The sequence below is a fragment of the Lepidochelys kempii genome, chromosome 6, assembly GCF_965140285.1.
Source record: "Lepidochelys kempii isolate rLepKem1 chromosome 6, rLepKem1.hap1, whole genome shotgun sequence".
Taxonomy (NCBI): Eukaryota; Metazoa; Chordata; order Testudines; family Cheloniidae; genus Lepidochelys; species Lepidochelys kempii.
Window position 1 is genome coordinate 3,010,853 of NC_136385.1, and position 21,465 is coordinate 3,032,317.

Genomic DNA, 21,465 nt, shown 5'->3' on the forward strand with positions numbered 1-21,465 from the left:
GGCAGTTAAACAAAAATGTTCCTCCCCAGAGCCAGTTGCATTGTGGCATCAGGAAATGTCATTTCTAAATCCATAGAATGCTGGGTAGGAGAACCCACTGGGAAGGGATCATAACACAAATGAAGGCGAGTGGCTTCTCTCGTGCCCGATTCGACATCTCAGCAGCTGGGACTGCACAGGAAACAGAGAGAGCTGCCGATTAGCAAGTGACAATCTGCCATTGGATGAAGCAAACAGACGGAGCCAGAATTCTCTTCTCTGGGTCGGTAGCTAATAGACATGGATCTTTCCCTTGTATCCCTTCCAGTTTTTATCTGCGAAAGTGACCAGAAAGACAACAGGCAGTGAGGTCATGCGGTATCTTTAGCCATGGTTATGATGCTTTGGTGGATCCCAAAGCACTTTAGAGGCTGCATGCACGGGGATCACTGGCTTGACGCGGAGATGCAGCCAGCTCTGGGGTGCCGTTGCATGGGGATGGCTCACCCGGCGCGGAGATGCAGCCGGCTCTGGGGTGCCGTTGTATGGGGATGGCTCATCCGGCGCGGAGATGCAGCCAGCTCTGGGGTGCCGTTGCATGGGGATGGCTCACCCGGCGCGGAGATGCAGCCGGCTCTGGGGCGGGGCAGCTGGGGAACAGCTGCACACAATGCAGCACAGGGATGGCACACCTGGTGCTGAGATGCGGTCACCTCTGGGGTGGGTGGCCGGGTACTGAGCTACACAGTTTAATACAGGAAGAGGAGGGGACCCTGGTATCTAGCTGAAAGCGCAGGGGGGAGCGAGGCAGGCAGAGCGAGGGATTCAGCTAGGACACCAGAATGAACTCTTGGATTAAAGACGAACGTGCCGGAGACACTGCAATGGACGTTGTCAGCACAGCGCCCCCTAGTGCTGCACTGGGGCCACCCCTGACTGCCAGGGGACAGCGCCTCTTTTCAGCCCCTGCCTTGCTCCCTGCAGCACAGCGCCCCCTAGTGCCACGCTACAGCGGCTGGCGGTGGCAGAGCTGGCCTCTGGACGGCTCGGCGGTTGGCAGGCAGGGTGGACGCTTTGTCCCAAGAGCTGGGTGGGGAGGCAGATTGCAGGAGGGTCAGGTCGCTCTGCGGCGAGACCACGCTTCTGAACACCAGTTACGGTGCCTGGGGAGTGACAAAGTGTCCTTGGGTATTTGGGGACTCACCTGCCCCTCGTTTGGCACAACCGGGTGGCACTCGCTTCTGCCCCTGGCTACTGGAAGCTGTAGGGAAGAGAGGTATAGTCAGTGAGTGTCTCCACTAAGTCACCCAAATTATTCCCTGGTAGTGCAGTGTGGCATTGGGGGTCAGCATTGGTGGTGAGGGGCGAGCACCCCTTACTGAGCCCCTTCCCCACTCCCCGCAGCTACGGCACCCCCTAGTCCTGCACTGGGACATCAGGGCCAGCACTGACTGTCAGGGGAGAGTGCCCATTACTGAGCCCCCCATTCCCTGCAGCTCAGGGCCCCCTAGTGCCCCACCAGAGTGACTGGTGGGGGCAGAGCTGGGCTGTGGATGGTTTGGTGCTTGGCAGGCAGGGTGGAAAGTTTGTCCCAAGAGCTGGGCGGGAGCTCTGGTCGGGGAGGCCGATTGCAGGAGGATCAGGTCGCCCTGTGGTGAGACAACACATCTCAACACCCCTTGGACTGCCCGGGGAGTGAAAAATGGGACTCAGGCACTGCAGGACTCACCTTCTCGTCGTCTGGCAAAGCCGGGTAGCACTGGAATTTCCCACTCTCCACCGGAACCTGCAGCAGGGAGAGGCATAGTCAGGGAGCGTCTCTGAGTTACCCACATTGTTCCCTGCAGCACAGCGCCCCCTAGCACTGCACGGGGGCATTGGGGTCAGCATTGGCTGCCAGAAGAGAGCGCTCCCTACTGAGCCACCTGCCCCAATCCTTGCAGCACAGCGCCCCCTGGTGCTGCACTGCGGGACTGGGGTCAGCACGGTGGTGAGGGGAGAGTGTCCCCTACTGATTTGCTCTGCTCCATGCAGTACCCAGTACATGCTATGGTTTGCCCCAAAGTGACACTGCAAAGGGATGGCTTGCCCAGTGCTGCGATGCAGCCACCTCTGGGGTGGGGCAACGGGGGAACAGCTGGATAATGCCGTTGCATGGGGATGGCTTGCCTGGCGCCGATATGCAGCCAGCTCTGGGGTGCAGCAGCCGGGGAACAGCTACACAGCGCCTCCTACCACCACGCTGGGACATCAGGGCCAGCACTGACTGTCAGGGGAGAGCGCCCATTACTGAGCCCCCCATTCCCTGCAGCTCAGGGCCCCCTAGTGCCCCACCAGAGTGACTGGTGGCGGCAGAACTGGGCTGTGGATGGTTTGGTGGTTGGCAGGCAGGGTGGAAAGTTTGTCCCAAGAGCTGGGCGGGAGCTCTGGTCGGGGAGGCCGATTGCAGGAGGATCAGGTCGCCCTGTGGTGAGACAACACATCTCAACACCCCTTGGACTGCCCGGGGAGTGGAAAACGGGGCTCAGGCACTGCGGGACTCACCTTCTCGTCGTCTGGCAAAGCCGGGTAGCACTGGAATTTCCCACTCTCCACCGGAACCTGCAGCAGGGAGAGGCATAGTCAGGGAGCGTCTCTGAGTTACCCACATTGTTCCCTGCAGCACAGCGCCCCCTAGCACTGCACGGGGGCATTGGGGTCAGCGTTGGCTGCCAGAAGAGAGCGCTCCCAACTGAGCCACCTGCCCCAATCCTTGCAGCACAGCGCCCCCTGGTGCTGCACTGGGGGACTGGGGTCAGCACTGGTGGTGAGGGGAGAGTGTCCCCTACTGATTTGCTCTGCTCCACGCAGTACCCAGTACATGCTATGGTTTGCCCCAAAGTGACACTGCAAAGGGATGGCTTGCCCAGTGCTGCGATGCAGCCACCTCTGGGGTGGGGCAACGGGGGAACAGCTGGATAATGCCGTTGGATGGGGATGGCTTGCCTGGCGCCGATATGCAGCCAGCTCTGGGGTGCAGCAGCCGGGGAACAGCTACACAGCGCCTCCTACCACCACGCTGGGACATCAGGGCCAGCACTGACTGTCAGGGGAGAGCGCCCATTACTGAGCCCCCCATTCCCTGCAGCTCAGGGCCCCCTAGTGCCCCACCAGACTGACTGGTGGGGGCAGAGCTGGGCTCTGGATGGTTTGGTGGGTGGCAGGCAGGGTGGAAGGTCTGTCCCAGGAGCTGGGAGGTAGCTCTGGATGCAGGAGGGTCAGGTCGCTCTGCAGTGAAACCAGACATCTGAGTATCCTTTAGACTGCCTGGAAAGTGAGAAAGGGGCCTCAGGTGCTTAGCGACTCACCTTCCTCTTCTGTGGCACCAGTGGGTGTCACTGGCTTTTCCCCCTCTCCACCGGAAGTTGCAGGAGAGAAAGGCATAGTCAGTAAGTGTCTGGGCATCCCCAACATTGTTCCCTGCAGCACAGCGCCCCCGCAACACTGCACTGGGGTCAGCCCTGACTGCCGGAGGACAGCGCCCCCTACTGAGCCTTTGCTCTGCTTCCCGCAGTGCGGTGCCCCCTAGTGCCACACCGGAGCAGCGGGTGGAGGCGGAGCTGGGCTCTGGATGGCTTCGGGGGAGGGATAGCTCAGTGGTTTGAGCATTGGCTTGCTAAACCCAGGGTTGTGAGTTCAATCCTTGAGGGGGCCATTTAGGGATCTAGGGCAAAAATTGGGGATCGGTCCTGCTTTGAGCAGGGGGTTGGACTAGATGACCTCCTGAGGTCCCTTCCAACCCTGATAGTCTATGATTCTATGGTGCTTGGCAGGCAGGGTAGAAGGCTTGTCCCAGGTGCTGGGTGGTAGCTCTGGGTATGGAGGCAGATTGTGGGTGGGGCAGGTTGCTTTGCAGCGAGACCACACCTCTGAACACCCCTCGGACTGCCAGGGCAGGGGAAAAGTGCCCTCAGATGCTTGGGGACTCACCTTCCCCATGCGTGGTACCACCAGTGGGTGTCACTGGCTTTTCCCCCTCTCCACCAGAATCTGCAGGAGAGAGAAGCCTAGTCAGGGAGTGTCTCTGAGTCACCCACAATATTTCCTGCAGCACAGCGCCCCCTAGTGTCGCAGTGGGGCATTGGGGTCAGCGCTGACCGCCAGGGGAGACCCCCCACTCCTGAGCCTTTACTCTGCTTCCCACAGCACAGCGCCCTCCACCGCCACACTGGGGAATCAGGGCCAGCGCTGCCTGCCAGGGAAGGGCACCCGCTACTAGGCCCTGCCCCATCACCTGCAGCTCGGCACCCTCCAGTGTCACACCGGAGCAGCGGGTGAAGACGGAGCTGGGCTCTGGATGGCTTGGTGCTTGGCAGGCAGGGTAGAAGGCGTGACCCAGGTGCTGGGAGGTAGCTCTGGGTGGGGAGGCAGATTGCGGGAGGGGCAGGTCACTGTGCAGTGAGACCACACTTCTGAACACCCCTCGGACTGCCAGGGCAGGGGAAAAGGGCCCTCAGATGCTTCGGGACTCACCTTCCCCAGGCGTGGTACCACCAGTGGGTGTCACTGGCTTTTCCCCCTCTCCACCGGAAGTTGCAGGAGAGAAAGGCATAGTCAGTAAGTGTCTGGGCATCCCCAACATTGTTCCCTGCAGCACAGCGCCCCCGCAACACTGCACTGGGGTCAGCCCTGACTGCCGGAGGACAGCGCCCCCTACTGAGCCTTTGCTCTGCTTCCCGCAGTGCGGTGCCCCCTAGTGCCACACCGGAGCAGCGGGTGGAGGCGGAGCTGGGCTCTGGATGGCTTCGGGGGAGGGATAGCTCAGTGGTTTGAGCATTGGCTTGCTAAACCCAGGGTTGTGAGTTCAATCCTTGAGGGGGCCATTTAGGGATCTAGGGCAAAAATTGGGGATCGGTCCTGCTTTGAGCAGGGGGTTGGACTAGATGACCTCCTGAGGTCCCTTCCAACCCTGATAGTCTATGATTCTATGGTGCTTGGCAGGCAGGGTAGAAGGCTTGTCCCAGGTGCTGGGTGGTAGCTCTGGGTATGGAGGCAGATTGTGGGTGGGGCAGGTTGCTTTGCAGCGAGACCACACCTCTGAACACCCCTCGGACTGCCAGGGCAGGGGAAAAGTGCCCTCAGATGCTTGGGGACTCACCTTCCCCATGCGTGGTACCACCAGTGGGTGTCACTGGCTTTTCCCCCTCTCCACCAGAATCTGCAGGAGAGAGAAGCCTAGTCAGGGAGTGTCTCTGAGTCACCCACAATATTTCCTGCAGCACAGCGCCCCCTAGTGTCGCAGTGGGGCATTGGGGTCAGCGCTGACCGCCAGGGGAGACCCCCCACTCCTGAGCCTTTACTCTGCTTCCCACAGCACAGCGCCCTCCACCGCCACACTGGGGAATCAGGGCCAGCGCTGCCTGCCAGGGAAGGGCACCCGCTACTAGGCCCTGCCCCATCACCTGCAGCTCGGCACCCTCCAGTGTCACACCGGAGCAGCGGGTGAAGACGGAGCTGGGCTCTGGATGGCTTGGTGCTTGGCAGGCAGGGTAGAAGGCGTGACCCAGGTGCTGGGAGGTAGCTCTGGGTGGGGAGGCAGATTGCGGGAGGGGCAGGTCACTGTGCAGTGAGACCACACTTCTGAACACCCCTCGGACTGCCAGGGCAGGGGAAAAGGGCCCTCGGATGCTTCGGGACTCACCTTCCCCAGGCGTGGTACCACCAGTGGGTGTCACTGGCTTTTCCCCCTCTCCACCGGAAGTTGCAGGAGAGAAAGGCATAGTCAGTAAGTGTCTGGGCGTCCCCAACATTGTTCCCTGCAGCACAGCGCCCCCCAACACTGCACTGGGGTCAGCCCTGACTGCCGGAGGACAGCGCCCCCTACTGAGCCTTTGCTCTGCTTCCCGCAGTGCGGTGCCCCCTAGTGCCACACCGGAGCAGCGGGTGGAGGCGGGGCTGGGCTCTGGATGGCTTCGGGGGAGGGATAGCTCAGTGGTTTGAGCATTGGCCTGCTAAACCCAGGGTTGTGAGTTCAATCCTTGAGGGGGCCATTTAGGGATCTAGGGCAAAAATTGGGGATCGGTCCTGCTTTGAGCAGGGGGTTGGACTAGATGACCTCCTGAGGTCCCTTCCAACCCTGATAGTCTATGATTCTATGGTGCTTGGCAGGCAGGGTGGAAGGCTTGTCCCAGGTGCTGGGAGGTAGCTCTGGGTGGGGAGGCAGATTGTGGGTGGGGCAGGTCGCTTTGCAGCGAGACCACACCTCTGAACACCCCTCGGACTGCCAGGGCAGGGGAAAAGTGCCCTCAGATGCTTCGGGACTCACCTTCCCCATGCGTGGTACCACCAGTGGGTGTCACTGGCTTTCCCCCGTCTCCACCGGAAGCTGCAGGAGAGAGAAGCCTAGTCAGGGAGTGTCTCTGAATCACTCACAATATTTCCTGCAGCACAGCGCCCCCTAGTGTCGCAGTGGGGCATTGGGGTCAGCACGGACTGCCAGGGGAGACCACCCACTACTGAGTTCCTGTCCCAACCCCTACAGCACAGGGCCTCCTAATGCCACTATGGGGCATCGGGGCCAGCCGCAACTGCAATGAGAGAGCAGGTAGCCCCCTGTGCAGCACCCAGTTTTTCCTTTCTGGTCCCCCATCCAAGCATTGACCTAGCCCCAGTCTTCTTAGCATGGGCGCCCAAAGAAACTGAGCTTGCTGTCTGGATCTCCCCTTACTTGGAGTAGGCTTCACTGGGCATCTGTCCTCTTCTAGGACCTCTGGAAGTGGCATGGGCTGCTTGGCAAAGTAACCATCCCGCGTGATGTCCAAGATCCATTCCTCATATGCGCTAACTTCTGTGTATACCCCGGGCTGGCTCTTCCTCCCGCAGCCATTGCGAAAGCTGGAGAGGCCAGTCAGGTACCAGGTGCCCTTCTCATTGCAAATCAGAGGCCCCCCATCATCGCCCTGGAAAGTCACGAGCAAAGGGACAACTGCATGAACTCCAGACTGGGTGGGTTCTCAGGGCCTGTTGGACAGTGGATATTCTGGGTCTTCCCAAGGGCATGGCTGCATGAGGAGTTGTCCAGGAAATTTAGTGGAACAGTCCTCCTCCAAGAATGACCATGAGCTACCCCAGTGCACAGTGGGTCAGAGATTGCACAGACCATCTCTGCACCGTGGAGAGCTGTGGTGTGCTACATCAATGTCCAACCCAAGGCAGGATGGACTACCCACAGACAATAGGACAGGTCACCCTGGAGAACCAGGACATACTGGATCCATGCCTTACCGAACACCGGCTGGTTCAGCCCTGGGCAAAAATAGGACACATTAGTACCATGGACAGCTCTAGAGGAACAAGGGTGTGTGGAAAACCTGCCTGACCCAAAAGCATGTAGCTCAGCAATGGCCAATAGAAAATCTCAGTACCATGGACAGTGCCATAAGCCCCATGTACTGCTGGGTACCTGCCCCACTGAATGCTGGATGGTTCAGCCCCAGAGGATTGGACACTTCAGCACCATGGACAGCTCCAGAGGAGCCAGCATCTAGATTCAAGTGATCAGCACCCTGAACATCCAGAGCATCTGATAAGCAAATGGGGCAGGGGTGAGATGCGGGGGACGGGGACGGGGACGGAAGGCCTGCCAGAACCAGGCCTTTGGGTGGAAAATGGGGGAATGTCTCCCTTGACAGAGCCATGGAGATCAGTCCTTCAGAGCCAGCTGTTGTGGCTGCCCAGATGTTCTGAAGACCCGGGGGCCATGCTGTGCCGAGGATGGCTCACTCACCTCACAGCTGGTGCTCTTCTCCTGTTGAGCAGCGCAAAGCATGTTTGGGAGGATGGACACTGCCTCGCCAGCGGAGCCGGACTGGTTGTAGGTGCAGTTACAGGCGACAGGTCCCATGAGATCCACCTCCATGCCCTGTAGTAGCTGCGGTAGGGGAGCCCGATCTATAAAAACACAGAGACATTGTGTTGGCAGTTACCAAGCCCTACCCCTTATCCTACCCTCTGCCCCTTGAGCCAGCCACTGACCGCCTGGGGGCCAGATCGAAGTCGGTGCCCCTAGAGGGGAAAGGCCCCCATGTCCCACATACCATTCTCCCGTCCCCTGACCCAGCAGGTGCCGCCGAGCTGAAATCGGTGTGTCTTGTAGGGGACGCAGACAGCCCAGATGTTCTCCCCAAACACCACTGGCTTGGCGAGCCTCAGCAGTGCGATGTCAAATCCCGTCTTCACATTCACGTAGGCTGCATGGAGGATGAGCTTCCGAAGGCCCCTCTCTTCTTGCCAGCGTGGCTCTTCCCCCTCCCGCCGTTCACCCAGGAGCACCTTCCAGGCTCTGGGGTTTTGCCGCCTGCAACACAGCCCCCGGAGGGGGTTACTAATCGGTCAGGGCAAGGAGCTGGGAGTCAGGAGTTTGGAGTTCGATCCACGGCACTGGCAAGGGAGTGGGGTCAGAAGGGGATGGGGGTCAGGACTTCTGGGTTCTATCCCTGGCTCTGGAAGAGGAGTGGGGTCTAGTGCTTAGAGCAGAGGGGGATGGGGGGTCAGGACTCCTGGGTTCTATCTCTGGGGTCCAGAGGGGAGCTGGGGAGGGCACACATTACAGACAGTCATTCATCTCTGATAGAGGCATGGATACCCTGATGTGCATGACACCTCTCCCTCCCCCCCCAACCCCTGCTGGGACACCCCCACCTCATGCCCCTCACTCACCCGATGAAGCAGTGAGCGGCCGCCAGCACCCGGCTCTCAGAGATCAGCGCTCCCCCGCAGACGTGCTGCCCCCTATATTGTAGGCTCACGTACCAGGGCCAAGGCCCCTTGGCAGTGACACTCAGCTCGGATCCGTTCAGCTTCCCACAACCTGGAGAGATTAGAAGTCAGTAGCCTATCACCTGCCCCTCACAGCCAGCCATTCCCCCTCCCTGGGGCTGGATCAGAACCAGCACCCCCGAGAGGGGAAAGGCCCCATGTCCCATTCCCCACTGGCCGCACCTCTGCACTTTTCATGGTCACTGCTGACAGGGGGCGGCGCAGTCTGGACAGCGAAGGAGGCTCCCTCTGTCTGGTTCTGGATCCAGTCGGTGTAGGCAGTGACCTCGGTCAGCAGGATGGGGCTGTGGGGCCGGGCACAGCCCACTGAGAAGCTCAGGATCCCGGCCTGGAACCATGTCCCGTCCTCGAAGCAGGCCACCGGCCCCCCGGAATCACCCTGGGGAGGGATGGGCATGGACATTCAGGGCTGGGGAGCAAGGTGTGATCCCTTTGCCCTCTCTACCCCCATCCAAACTAGGGGCAGCCCCTCTGTTCCCCTCCCACAACCCATCTGCTTCCCCTTAGAATCATAGAATCATGGAATATCACGGTTGGAAGGGACCTCAGGAGGTCATCTAGTCCAACCCCCTGCTCAAAGCAGGACCAATCCCCAATTTTTGCCCCGATCTCTAAATGGCCTTCTCAAGGATTGAACTCACAACCCTGGATTTAGCAGGCCAATGCTCAAACCACTGAGCTATCCCTCCCCTTCTTTCTCTCCAACCCCTCAGCCCAGCCCCTCTGCCTTTCCCCCACCTGGCACCCCCCTTTCACTCTCACCTGGCAAGGCCCCACGCCCCCTTTCTGATACCCGGCACAGATCAGCCCTGGCCCGGCGGGGCTGGCGAGCTCCTTCTGGCGCAGATTATTGTGGATGCAGTTGCAGGTCTCTGCACTGAGCAAGTCCAGCCCCACCTTCTTGAGAGGCTTGGGAGGTGGGAGGGTCACTGCAGGGAGAGAAAGAAAACGGGTGAGTGCCCTGTCAGGAATGAGCATACCCCGGAGCGGGGAAAGGGACGGGGGACTAGATGTCTCCATCTTTGCCAGGAGCTCTCCCCTCTCACTCACTGTCCTCCTTCACCCTGCCCCAGCCGGTGGCCCAGCACTGGGACCCGAAGGCGAATTGGTGGTTGGCGTAAGGCAGGCAGATGGGGGCTACATCACGGCTGAAAGGGACGGGCTCAGCCAGCCTCAGCAGGGCAATGTCCAAGCCCTTAGTGAAGTCTTTGTACTTCTCGTGGGTGATGATCTCGGACACGTTCCGCACTATGCCCGGCAGACGGCCACCTCTCAGCTTCAGACGCCCCAGTACCACGTTCCAGGAGGATGAGTCCTTGGTCGTGTCCTTCCTGCAGGGGGATAAGGGCCTGGGTGTCATTACCAGGCTGAGTTCTAGACTTGTCCTAGATTGTGTATGCGTATGTGTGCTGAAGGAGAAACATATAAGCTAATTAAGGCTAATTAAGGTGTGGTTCCCTAGGGAGGGTGGCTACAGGTTAATTGAAGCACCTGCCGTCAATTAAGGCCTTGTCAGGAACCTAATAACCCCTCCCCCCCCGCTTCAGGCAGTCAGGGAAAAGGAGAGAGGACTGGAGCCTGGAGGTGTGCTGTAAGACTTGAAAGATCAGAGGACCAAAGTAAGGGAGACCCTGCCCCACCAGGGGAGGGAGACTCCCTCCCCCAGCGTCTAAGGACCAAAGTTACCCCACCCAAGGGGGAAGAGGGTGAGAACCCGCAGGGGTTGAGAGGGGCTGGGGCTCAGAGTGAGGAGCCAACCCAGACCCCTCTCCTGCTTCCCTCCTTTACTACCTTCCCAGGCCCCAAGAGCAGGGGCAAGAGGTGGCAGGTTAGCCCCCTGCCAAGAAAAGTGCAGGACCCACCAAACTGACACTGGCCATCTTGTCTCTCTCTCTCTCTCTATATATATAGATTGCTTCCTGGCTCTTGGTGGTGCACTTGGTTCTAGGTTAATGGATCTTGCTGATTCTAGATTCCCTGTTCTGAGGTTATTTGTCTCTTGGTGGTGGTCATCTTTTTAAGTGCATGGCTCTAGACTCACTCTGGATTGCAGCTCTAGATTAGTGGGTCTAGGTTTGTTCTAGATGGTGCCTGCAAAACAGTTCTACATTCATGGTTCTAGACCAGTTCTAGACAGTACATACAACTATACAATTGTGGGTTTAGACTAATTCCAGATGTTGTATACAGCATGAGGTTCTTTGCTCTGGTTTGTACATATTGTTTTAGTTTCCTGCCTCTATGTTTGTTCTAGATGCTGCATGAAGCTCTAGATTCACTGCTCTTGATGGTAGACACCTTTCTAGATTTAGGTCTCCATTCTTTCCAGATCGTGCATACATATCTAGATCCTCAACTGTGGTTGGTGCACACAGTTTACATGCCCAGCTCTAGGCTCATTATAGATGCTGTGCATGGTTTTGGACTAACTGCTCTGTACTCTAGATCCTGAATACCTATCTAGATGTTGCAGATGCTCTAGATTTCATCATCTCTGATCTTTCAAGTCTCAGGATGTTGTACTGGAGACCATGCTGGGTTCTAGAACAGCACTCTGCCTCTGGATGATGTGTGCACTGTTCTAGACTGAGAGTTCTCGTGCCCATGGCTCTAGATGAGCAGCCCTGCACTCCCAGTGCTAGATGACACACACAGTCCTAGCTACCCTGTTCTAGAGGCCATGCAGACTTCTTTCCCCAAGATTCGAGTCCTGAGGTTCTAGACTCACCCAATAAAGCAGTGAGCGGCTGAAAGAACCCATTTGTCACCAATCAGGGTCCCTCCACACATGTGCTCCCCGCGGAGCTGCAGGCTGGCCTGCCAGGGCCACTCCCCTCTCCGGGCATTGACCCCACCGACGATCCGGCCAAAGATTCTCTGCTGGCCACAGACTGGTCCTGTAGAAAGTGGGGGAAATAGTTATCACTCAATAATCCTACCCCACATGTGGAAGAAAACAGAGGGAACTGGTCATTCCAGGAGAGGAGTGGGGTCTAGTGAGTTAGAACAGGGGGTCCTGGGATCCAGGACTCCTGGGTTCTATCCTGGCTCTGGGAAGTGAGTGGGGTCTAGTGGGTTAGCGCAGGGAGGGGAGGGGCATGGAATCCTGGGTTTTATCTCTCACTCCAGGAGGAGAGTGGGGTCTAGTGGGTTAAAGTATGGGGAGGCTGTGTGTGTGTGATGTGATTGTGTCCGCCTCATTCTGCATACCCTTGTGTGTGTGTCTCACTGTCATTACATCCCTGGTGGCATGTGCAAATTCCATGCAGCTGGATTGCAGAGTCTCTGCAACATCTGCTGCATGATTTACCAAACCTCCCTTGCCCATCAGCCTGGAAATCTGGAGCCTTCATCCCTCCCCCACCAGGGGGGAGGGATAGCTCAGTGGTTTGAGCATTGGCCTGCTAAACCCAGGGTTGTGAGTTTAGTCCTTGAGGGGGCCATTTGGGATCTGGGGCAAAAATTGGGGATTGGTCCTGCTTTGAGCAGGGGGTTGGACTAGATGACCTCCTGAGGTCCCTTCCAACCCTGATATTCTATGATTCTATGAAATGTTGCAATGGCTTTACTTGTGTATCCTATTAATCTAGACTCACGGAAATGTCAGGCTGGATGGGACCATGAGAGGGCATCAAGTCCAGCCCCCTGTGCTGATGCAGGACCAAGTAAACCTAGACCAGCCCTGACAGATGTTTGTCCAGCCTGTTCTTAGAAACCTCCAATGATGGGGATTCCACATCCTCCATTGGAAGCCCATTCCAGAGCTTAATGCCCCTGAGAGTTAGAAAGTTTTCTTCAAATTTCTAACCTAAATCTTCCTTGCTGCAGATTAAGCCCATTTCTTCTTGTCCTACTATCAGTGGACGGAGCGAACAATTGATCACCAGCCTCTGTACCAAAACCCTTAACATATTTGAAGATGGTTATCAGATCCCCCCCTTACTCTTCTTTTCTCAAGACTAAACACACCTGGCTTTTTTAACCTTTCCTCATAGCTCAGGTGGGCTAAACTTTTTTGCTCCCCTCTGGACTCTCTCATAGAAAGCTAGAATATCAGAGTTGGAAGGGACCTCAGGAGGTCATCTAGTCCAACCCCCTGCTCAAAGCAGGACCAATTCCCCAATTTTTGTCCCAGATCCCTAAATGGCCCCCTCAAGGATTGAACTCACAACCCTGGATTTAGCAGGCCAATGCTCAAACCACCGAGCCATCCCTCCTCTCCAATTTGTCCACATCTTCCTGAGAGTGCGGTACTCAGAACTGGACACAGCCCTCCAGCTGAGACCTCACCAGTGCTGAGTAGAGGGGGACAATGACCTCCCGGGTCTTCCATATGACGCTCCTGCTCATACACCCCAGACTGATATTCGCCTTTCTTTCCACTGCATCGCATTGTTGACTCATATTCTCTCTGTGATCTGCTATAAGCCCCGAAGACTTTCCAGCAGCACTGCACCTCGCCAGTTATTCCCCCATTTTGTAGCTGTGCGTCTGACTTTCCCTTCCTACGTGCTGCGCTTTGCGTTTGCCCTTATTGACTTTCCTCTGGTGGATTTCAGACCAGTGCGCTGGGCATTGACTCATTTGCAGAAGCCCATCGTGAAATGCAAAAATCCTCCTTTCCAGAGCCGCCATTCCTGCTCCCCAGCCGCCACAGCTCCGGGGGCAGATGGAACCAGCCGCTCAGGAGCCTGGAGGAGGGCAGCCAAATTCCCACAAGCCCAGATCAGAGAGATGTTGGGCTTCCTACCTGTTGCTACTGCTCCTTGCTGGAGGCCTGTAAGGGAGAGAAAACAAGGGTGAGGAGCCTGTGTCGGTAGCCTCTGGGGGATGATTTCATCTGGAGGGATGTGCTGGCTCAGTAGGACCCAGTATCTGACTCCAGGGCAGCCCGGACCCAGGATACCCAGTGGACTTAGCAGGGAGAACTTACATCTCTGAGGCATCATTGTCTGTGGACTAGAGCTCATGGGTTAGAAAATGAGGGGTTGGGAGCCAGGACTCCTGGGTTCCACCCCTGGCTCTGGGAGGACAGCGGGGACTAGTGGGTTAGAGCATGCGGGGCTGGGAGTCAGGACTCCTGGGTTCTATCTCTCGCTCCGGGGGGTGGGGGAGTGGGTCTGGTGGGTTAGAGCAGGGGAAGGGAGTCAGCAGGACGCCTGGGTTCTATTTGCAGTTCTCAGAGGATAAAAAGGCAATAGACTAAAAAAGAAAAGGGTTGAAAGCCCAAGGACACCTAAGGGGATGGGGGGATATAAAATGGCTAAAAACCCAACAAAATCACCTCGGTGAAAGAAAAGGAAACTCTTTTTTAAAAACAAACAAGCAAATATTGGTTTGGGGCTTACAAACACACAGGGCTGTGCGCTAGGGGGCGCTCTCCCCGGGCAGTCAGTGCTGGCGTCAATGCCCCAGTGCACCACTAGGGGGCACTGTGCTGCAGGGAGTCGGGCAGGGCTCGGTCGGGAGTGCTCCCCTCTGGCAGTCAGTGCTGGCACCAATGTCCCAGAGAGACACTAGGGGGCGCTGTCCTGCACACAGCGGGGGGGGGTGGGGGGCTCAGTAGGGGGCACTCTCCCCTCGCTGTTGCCCCCCAGTGCGGCACTAGGGGGAGCAGCGCTGCAGGCAATGGGGGGCTCAATAGCGGTGGGTGGAGCGTTAATGTGAACAGCGACTGCACCTTGCCCGGCTCGGTCCCATTTGGACTCCCCTCTAGGAAGCTCTTATCTCCTGGCCTGAGCCATGAGACCAGTTCGCTCTGGCTGCCTCATGTGGGTGCCGTCCAGGGGGCACGGTGCTCAATTTCCGTGGGCCCATCTAATGCTGTATCCTGCCCGCTCCAGCAGTGAGCAGGGCTGGATCAGAGGAAGTTGCCATGTCCCCACTCAGCATTGCCCAGCCTCTCTTGTGACATGGTGTTTGACCGAGAGGAAGATCTTCCTTCCTGTTCCTGCTCACAGGCAGTTCCTTTCTGCCCTGGAGCATGGGAGTGGGACCACTCCACCTTCAAATCCCCTACAGGCAGCAGCTTGTCCTTGGCCTGTCGGATCCCCGTGTGCTATGAACTGCACAGGGGTGACGGACTGTCACGCCCCCCCTCCCACCTCCCTAGTTTGTGCTCCCCACAGCCTGCACACCCAGCTGGCTGCCCGCTTGAGTTTCACTCGAGTGCAATCCTCTGATGCATCAGCAAAGCAATTCTAATCGGGCACTATCATGAAGACTGAGGCCAATTATTCCAAGTTCTCCCGTATCCACAAACAGACTCCGACTGTCTTGAAAACTGCGGCACCTCACGAGGCTGCACGGTGGGGTATTTGAGGTCAGCCCGAAATATGGCCCCCTAAAAATCACACGACAGCCACCACTTCCAGCTCTTACCACTTTGTTTGTGCGCGCCTATCGATGAAACGATGGCTCTCATCGACCTCAAAACTGATCTCCCCCGCTAAGTTTGGATCTCAGCTCCTACCCCCTTTGGGGAAGCGAGAGTGATGAAGTTATCCAGGCTCAATGTTAGCTCTCCAGTGTGGCTGGACGCCAAGCAAGGAGCCGGGGGAGAAAAAATCTTTATGTGCCCAGCAGGATTTGGTGACTAGTTGTGATGGTAAACTTCAGCACGCACAGGCTTTGAGCCTGAGTCCTGCCCTCCGCAAAGGCTATTTTTGGTAATGTTGCCTGGAGGCCAAAGGTTCTGGTTTCAGAGTTGATATTTCAAAATTCTGAGAAATGCCAAGCATGAGCAAGCAAGTTGCTTAACGCCAGGCCAGGTAGTCCTAACAGACAGTCCTAGTCTAAGGACTTGCGTACAGTTGCTATTGACCAGGATCCTGTCCTCAATCAAAGCAGCAACTTCAGTTGATCATGGAAAAGTCAACCCCCAGAGCAGGCTCCAGCTGTCTGTGAGAACTCATCCAATCTACACAAACCCAAGGACAGTCCTGATTGATTTCACCCCTCCCCGAGCTGTAGTTCCTTGGAAAACGGTGTTCCAAAGGACTTGTCAGACCCTGGAAACGTTTTCGTCACGATCGGCCCCCTTGCTCGTGCTGTCGTTGCAGAGAATTGCATGTGCTCTTTTTTGGATCCAACTCAGTCCAAGGGCAAGGCACCTGAGTCATGCTTCTCAGAATCTTGCCTCTCTCCACGATTTAATTAATATGCCTTTCCAGGGAAATGATTGCGACATAGAATCGAAGTCTGCACATGGATGTGAGAACACCTTGAAAGAGCATTTCTCAAAGCAGAAACTTTGGCAAAACTCCCCCAAACAAGTCTCTGCAGAATGATGTTAGATAAGGATGCTGATAACTTTGGGGAGGGTGCAGAGAAGAGCTGTGATAATGATTAAAGGATGGGAAAACCTGCCTCATAGTGAGATGTCCGAGGAGCTCAATCTATTTAGCTTTAACAAAGGGACCGTTAAGAGCTGACTTGGTCACTGTCTATAATGACTTACATGGGGAGCAAATATTTGATAATGGGCCCTTCAGTTGAGCAGAGAAAGGTCTAACAGGATCCAACAGCTGGAAGTTGAAGCCAGACAAATTCAGATTGGAAATAAGGTGCAAATTTTTAACAGCAAAGGGAATTTAATCATTGGAATAATTTACAAAGGGGGGATTCTCCATCCCTGACTATTTGTAAATCAAGATTGGATGTTTTCCTGAGAGATCTGCTGTAGTTCAAGCACACAAGTCCTACTGTCAGGCTACATCTACACTACAGCCGGGATCGACGCTCTGAGATCGATCCACCGGCAGTCCATTTAGCGGGTCTAGTGAAGACCCACCAAACTGACAGCAGATGGCTCTCCAGTCGACCCCTATACTCCATCCCCAACGAGAAGAGTAAGGTAAGTCGATGGGAGAGTTTCTCCCGTCGACCCCCAGCAGTGTAGACCCCGTGGTAACTCGACCTAAGGTATGTCAACTCCAGCTACATTATTCACGTAGCTGGAATTGCGTGGTGCAGGTCGACTTACCACAGTCGTGTAGACATCAGACTCTAGGATCTAGTGGTGTGGAATCTATGAATGCGAGTAATATACATCAGTGGTTCTCAAGATGTAATCTGCAGATCCCCAAGGGGCTGGCAGACTATGTCTAAGGGGTCCACACAGACTTAAACTGACTGAACCGAATTCAACTCTACGCAGACAATCGATTTCCTAAGCTCCCTTTGACACTTTTTAGGGGTCCGCAAATGAATAAAGGTTGAGAACCACCCATGTACATAACACCAAGTTCTCAGAAAGCTTCCAAGGTTAGGACTGAAACTCTTAGCACTCGGGAAATACTCAGATATACTAGCCACAGCATGTCATCTCCAACCACCTGGCTGCGTGCATTCTGGTGGCCAGGAAAGCCCCAGTGTGGCTGCATGAGCAAACAACTTTCTTTGGCTCATCAGCTTGGAGATCCAACCTTTACCCTGATTAGCCTTGTGGGTGCTGGGCACCAGCTGAGATCGATGCTGAGCAGAGGAGGTCAGTTTGGACGTGGATCAGAGCCATTGTTTAAGCCCCGGGTGCAGCTGGAAAAGTTACAAGAGGCTGTAACTAAGGCTGTAACTATTAAGTTTAGCAAAGAGAAGGTTTCAGGGGGGACTTGATCCCATGTACCTACACGGAGAACAAATATTTGATAATGGGTTCTTCAGTCTAGCAGAGAAAAGTCTAACACGATCCACTGGCTGGAAGCTGAAGCTAGGTAAATTCAGACTGGAAATAAGGTGTACATTTTTAATGGGGAGAGTAATTAACCATAGGAACAATTTACCCAGGGTCGTGGTGGATTCTCCATTGTTACATTTTTTTGAATCAAGATTGGCTGTTTCTCCAAGAGATCTGCTCTAGGAATTATTCGGGGGCAGGCCTCTGGCCTGTGTTCTCCAGGGAGGTCAGACAAGATGATCACAATGGTTTGGGAAGCTATGAATCCATCCATCATTAACAGGAACTGGAGTCGCATTAGGCTGCTGGCGAGGGTGCTAGAACTGGGGCTGGGGCGGGATGAGTTTTCATAAAGGAGGGAGCTCAGGGCCATGGGAAAAGGGACCAAGGAGGAGATCGCGTGAGGAGATCGCGTGATCCCAGGAGGCAGCTGGGACTTGGAAGCCTGGAGCCAGAACCAGAGCCAGGACGGGGCTAGAGGCAGTGATGATGAAGCCTAAGGTGGCAGGGGTGGGGCTGGAGGCAGATTTGCGGGGGCTGTGGAGACGATTTGCAGGAAGGGGAAGGCTCCTGCCACAGCCCCTGCGGTGGGGAGCTGGCAGGGAGGCCGTGCTGTGCGATAAGAGCCAAGAAGACCTGTGGAGGCATGAGGCTGAGTCCCAGCAAGAAGCCCTAAGGAAGGAGGGTGGGGGTGGGAAGGGAGCCTGGGAAACCCGGGGCGGGAACATAAGAACATAAGAATGGCCCTACTGGGTCAGACCAAAGGTCCATCTAGCCTAGTATCCTGTCTGCCGACAGTGGCCAATGCCAGGTGCCCCAGAGGGCGTGAACCTTACAGTAATGATCAAGTGATCTCATCTCCACCCTCTGACAAATAGGCTAGGGACAGTTAGAAGACAAAGACTCCAGGAGATGGGGCATCTCACAGCAGCAGGTCAGGCCTAAAAGTGGACTCAGGGCCGAGCTGAGACCGAGGGGGCACTAAGGCAGTGGGAGATGAGGTGAGCCCCCGGCAGGGCTCGGAGATGGACCAGGAGCCAAGTGGGACCCAGAGTAAAGGCGCTGGGATTTCTTGGAGTGGTCGATGTTGAAGAGTCGGGGGCCTGAGGAGCTCCCAGGAAGAGGGCAGAGAAGGCTGGAATGTGGGGTGCTGTTTGATGTGGATTTGGGAGTGGAGTACCCCAGAATTAAAGCGGGAGCTGGCTGTGCTCTAGGAGCCAGGACTCCTGGGTTCTTTCCCTGGCTCGGGGAGGGGAGTGGGATTTGGTGGGTTAGGAGCCAGGACTGCTGGGTTCTAACCCTGGCTCTGGGAGGGGAGTGCGGTCTAGCGGTTAGAGCTGGGTGTCTGGGAGCCAGGTTTCCTGGGTTCTATCCCTACCTCTGGGAGGAGTGTGGTGGGATGCCTGGAGTCATGATATCCCAGCCACTCCAGTTTTGCCCGTGCACCAGGGAATCTGGTGCCCGGTGCATTGGAAGCTGTCTTGCAACCCTGCCCTGAGCTGAGCACTAATTTGGAGCAAACCATTGAGGGAACTTTATACTCTTACGCAGAAATGGCAAACAAACAGGGAAGCTTCCTGTTCACGGAAATGAGGATTTCCCCTACAATACAGCTCCGCTCCAACCCCAAATGTAAACAAAAGCCCTGAGCAAATACCCAGCACTGTCCCGTGCTGACCCAGCCTGGCCTTTTCTCTTTCCCCAAGAGTGGGTCTCACTCATCCCTAGGGACAGCTGTTAGCTGCTCCCTGCTCCTACTCAGTGTTCCTTCTTTGTTGCTGGGTGAGGAGAGCAGAGGCTGGATTCATCCCGCGCAGGAGGTGTTAGCAGGACTGGGAGTCTGGATCAAGGCACTTTACACTCCTGGGTTCTCTCTCCAGCTCTGGGAGGGGAGTGGGGCGCAGTAGTTGGAGCATGGGGCTGGGGGGCTGGGATTCAGGACTCTCTGGTTCTGAAAGGGGAGTGGGGTCTAGTGGGTTAGAGCAGGAGGGGCTGGGAGCCAGGACTCCTGGGTTCTATCCCCAGCTCCGGGTTTGCAGGTCCTGTCACCATCCCCATCGACACAGCAGCTCGGTGCCTAAATCAGTCTCGCCACACCACAATGGCAAGCCACTTCCAAACTGCACCAACCCCATCCCACAGCCAGATTTCCCTCCTGTCCCGTGACTCACAGATCCCGATCAGCAGCAGTTGCCGAAGGCTGAGAGATTCCATCCTCCGTGGGCCGATCTCCTGTGATCCTCCTGTACCTTCCTCCGAGGTACAGTTTAAATACACCTCGCACCTGCCGCCCCAGGTCGTCCCGCCTGCATGCACCTTGCCAGAATTACACAATGAGGCGTGCGTGTGCAAATGGGTTACTCATTGCTACTTCATTAGGGTTTTCTCTGCCCCACAGGCTTGTGACTCCTCCTTGCTGAGCTGCACCAGAATCACAAACACAGGGGCCTTCTGCCCCTTCCTTGAGGCTTTTCTAATGGATCTAGAAACTGTGTCCATTTCTGGCCATTAGAAATTCAGATCTTGGCTACCCTAGAAGACTCTATGGATGACTGGGGATCCGGGAGGATTTTGAGATGAGGACAGCCAGGAATTGAGGCTGGATTAACCCAGAAGGGGAAGGAGTTCTTATTCAGACAGTGTAAAACTCTTCTATCTGTTTTGGGGCATCTCTATTTAACTCAAATGTCCAATATACTCAGGAGATAAAATATCTCTGTGTTAAAGACTTAGATTTTATTGCGACACCTTGACACCTTTTAAAACACACAATTAACTCCAATTCACAATGCAAACTCAGGATCAGTTCTTTCTGAGTTTAATATTCAGCTTTTATTTAGACTGGGTGATTTCCCTCCCTCCACACACATTTGTCTCAAAGAAAACTTGGGAGAAAACACTTGGGAGAAAAATCTCTCTAGGTTAATTTTAACTGATATTTGTTGAAATCTCTCTGGGTTAAAGATTCACATTTCATTCAGCCTATCTGATTCCTTTTTTGAAACGTCACCGCGCTTTGTGAAAGATTCCACTTTATTAATCATGTTCATTATTAATAATTAAATCACGATGTTGATTAGAATCATAGAATATCAGAGTTGGAAGGGAGCTCTGGAGGTCATCTAGTCCAACCCCCTGCCCATTACTATTATTATATAGTTGTAGGGTAGAGTTTAGGAACCTACCAAGATTGGGGTTCCCCCATTGTGCCAGGTGCTGCATAGACCAAGAGAGGGGATCCCATTTTGCCAGGCACTGCATCAAGTGAGATTGGGAACCCCGTTCTGCTGGGTGCTGCCCAGACCTTACTGAGATTGGGATTCTCGTTGTCCCTGGGGCTGTACAGATGCAGAGCAGTACACAGTCTTTGCCCCAGGAAGCTCATAATCTAAGCATGGATTTGTTGTTTGCTTTGTATGTCTCCAATCTCCATTTAACTCAAACACTTACTAAACAGTGGGGAGAAGAGATGTCCTTGTGAAAGGGTCCACATGCCTCAGTCTCTCTGGGGCAGGAATCGTTTTGCTGTTCGGGGTTTATACAGTATCTAGCACAATGGGGTGCCGGTCTGTGTTTGGGGTGCCCAGGCACTACCATAATAAAGCCAACAAATAAAAAAAGGTCCCCCAAACCAGTGAAGACCACAGGCATGTGTTTAAGGTTAAAGAAGCAGAGTTGAATGGCTATAGAGAGATATTCAGGCTTTCATTCTGCATCGTGTGTGAGCCCTACAGATTGGCAGAGGCCCCATGCACATTGTTAAGCAATGAGTAAGGACTGAAGAAGGCAGTTCAAGGCAAAACTTGTTCATGGGCTGTATATTTCTTTCATTTCACCTGGGTCTGCGTGCATGTATTTGCGTATACATGCGCAGCTGGGGGGCATGGAAAGCTGTCAATACAGCCGAACCAGCCAATCATTTACCTGCCAAGACACTGTAATGAGCCAGCTCAGCATGAGTGAGGGCCAGCGGGTGAGGGGAGAGCGACGCATTT

The 21,465-nt window shown here is 55.4% G+C and overlaps 1 protein-coding gene across 1 annotated transcript; it reads right to left on the reverse strand.

Annotated features, from left to right (window-relative positions):
- Positions 1-270: 270 nt before the first annotated feature.
- On the reverse strand, positions 271-19,684 carry LOC140912332 (serine protease 53). Its single transcript, XM_073346561.1, has 18 exons — positions 19,642-19,684; positions 13,547-13,573; positions 11,525-11,693; positions 9,847-10,127; positions 9,559-9,725; positions 8,959-9,175; positions 8,677-8,827; positions 8,055-8,314; positions 7,745-7,908; positions 6,686-6,917; positions 6,284-6,343; positions 5,117-5,176; positions 3,983-4,008; positions 3,327-3,360; positions 2,524-2,580; positions 1,709-1,765; positions 1,184-1,240; positions 271-314 (listed from the first exon to the last, which is right to left on the reverse strand). Exons 1-18 carry the CDS (start codon positions 19,682-19,684, stop codon positions 271-273), a joined length of 2,106 nt encoding a protein of 701 aa, XP_073202662.1.
- Positions 19,685-21,465: the final 1,781 nt, after the last annotated feature.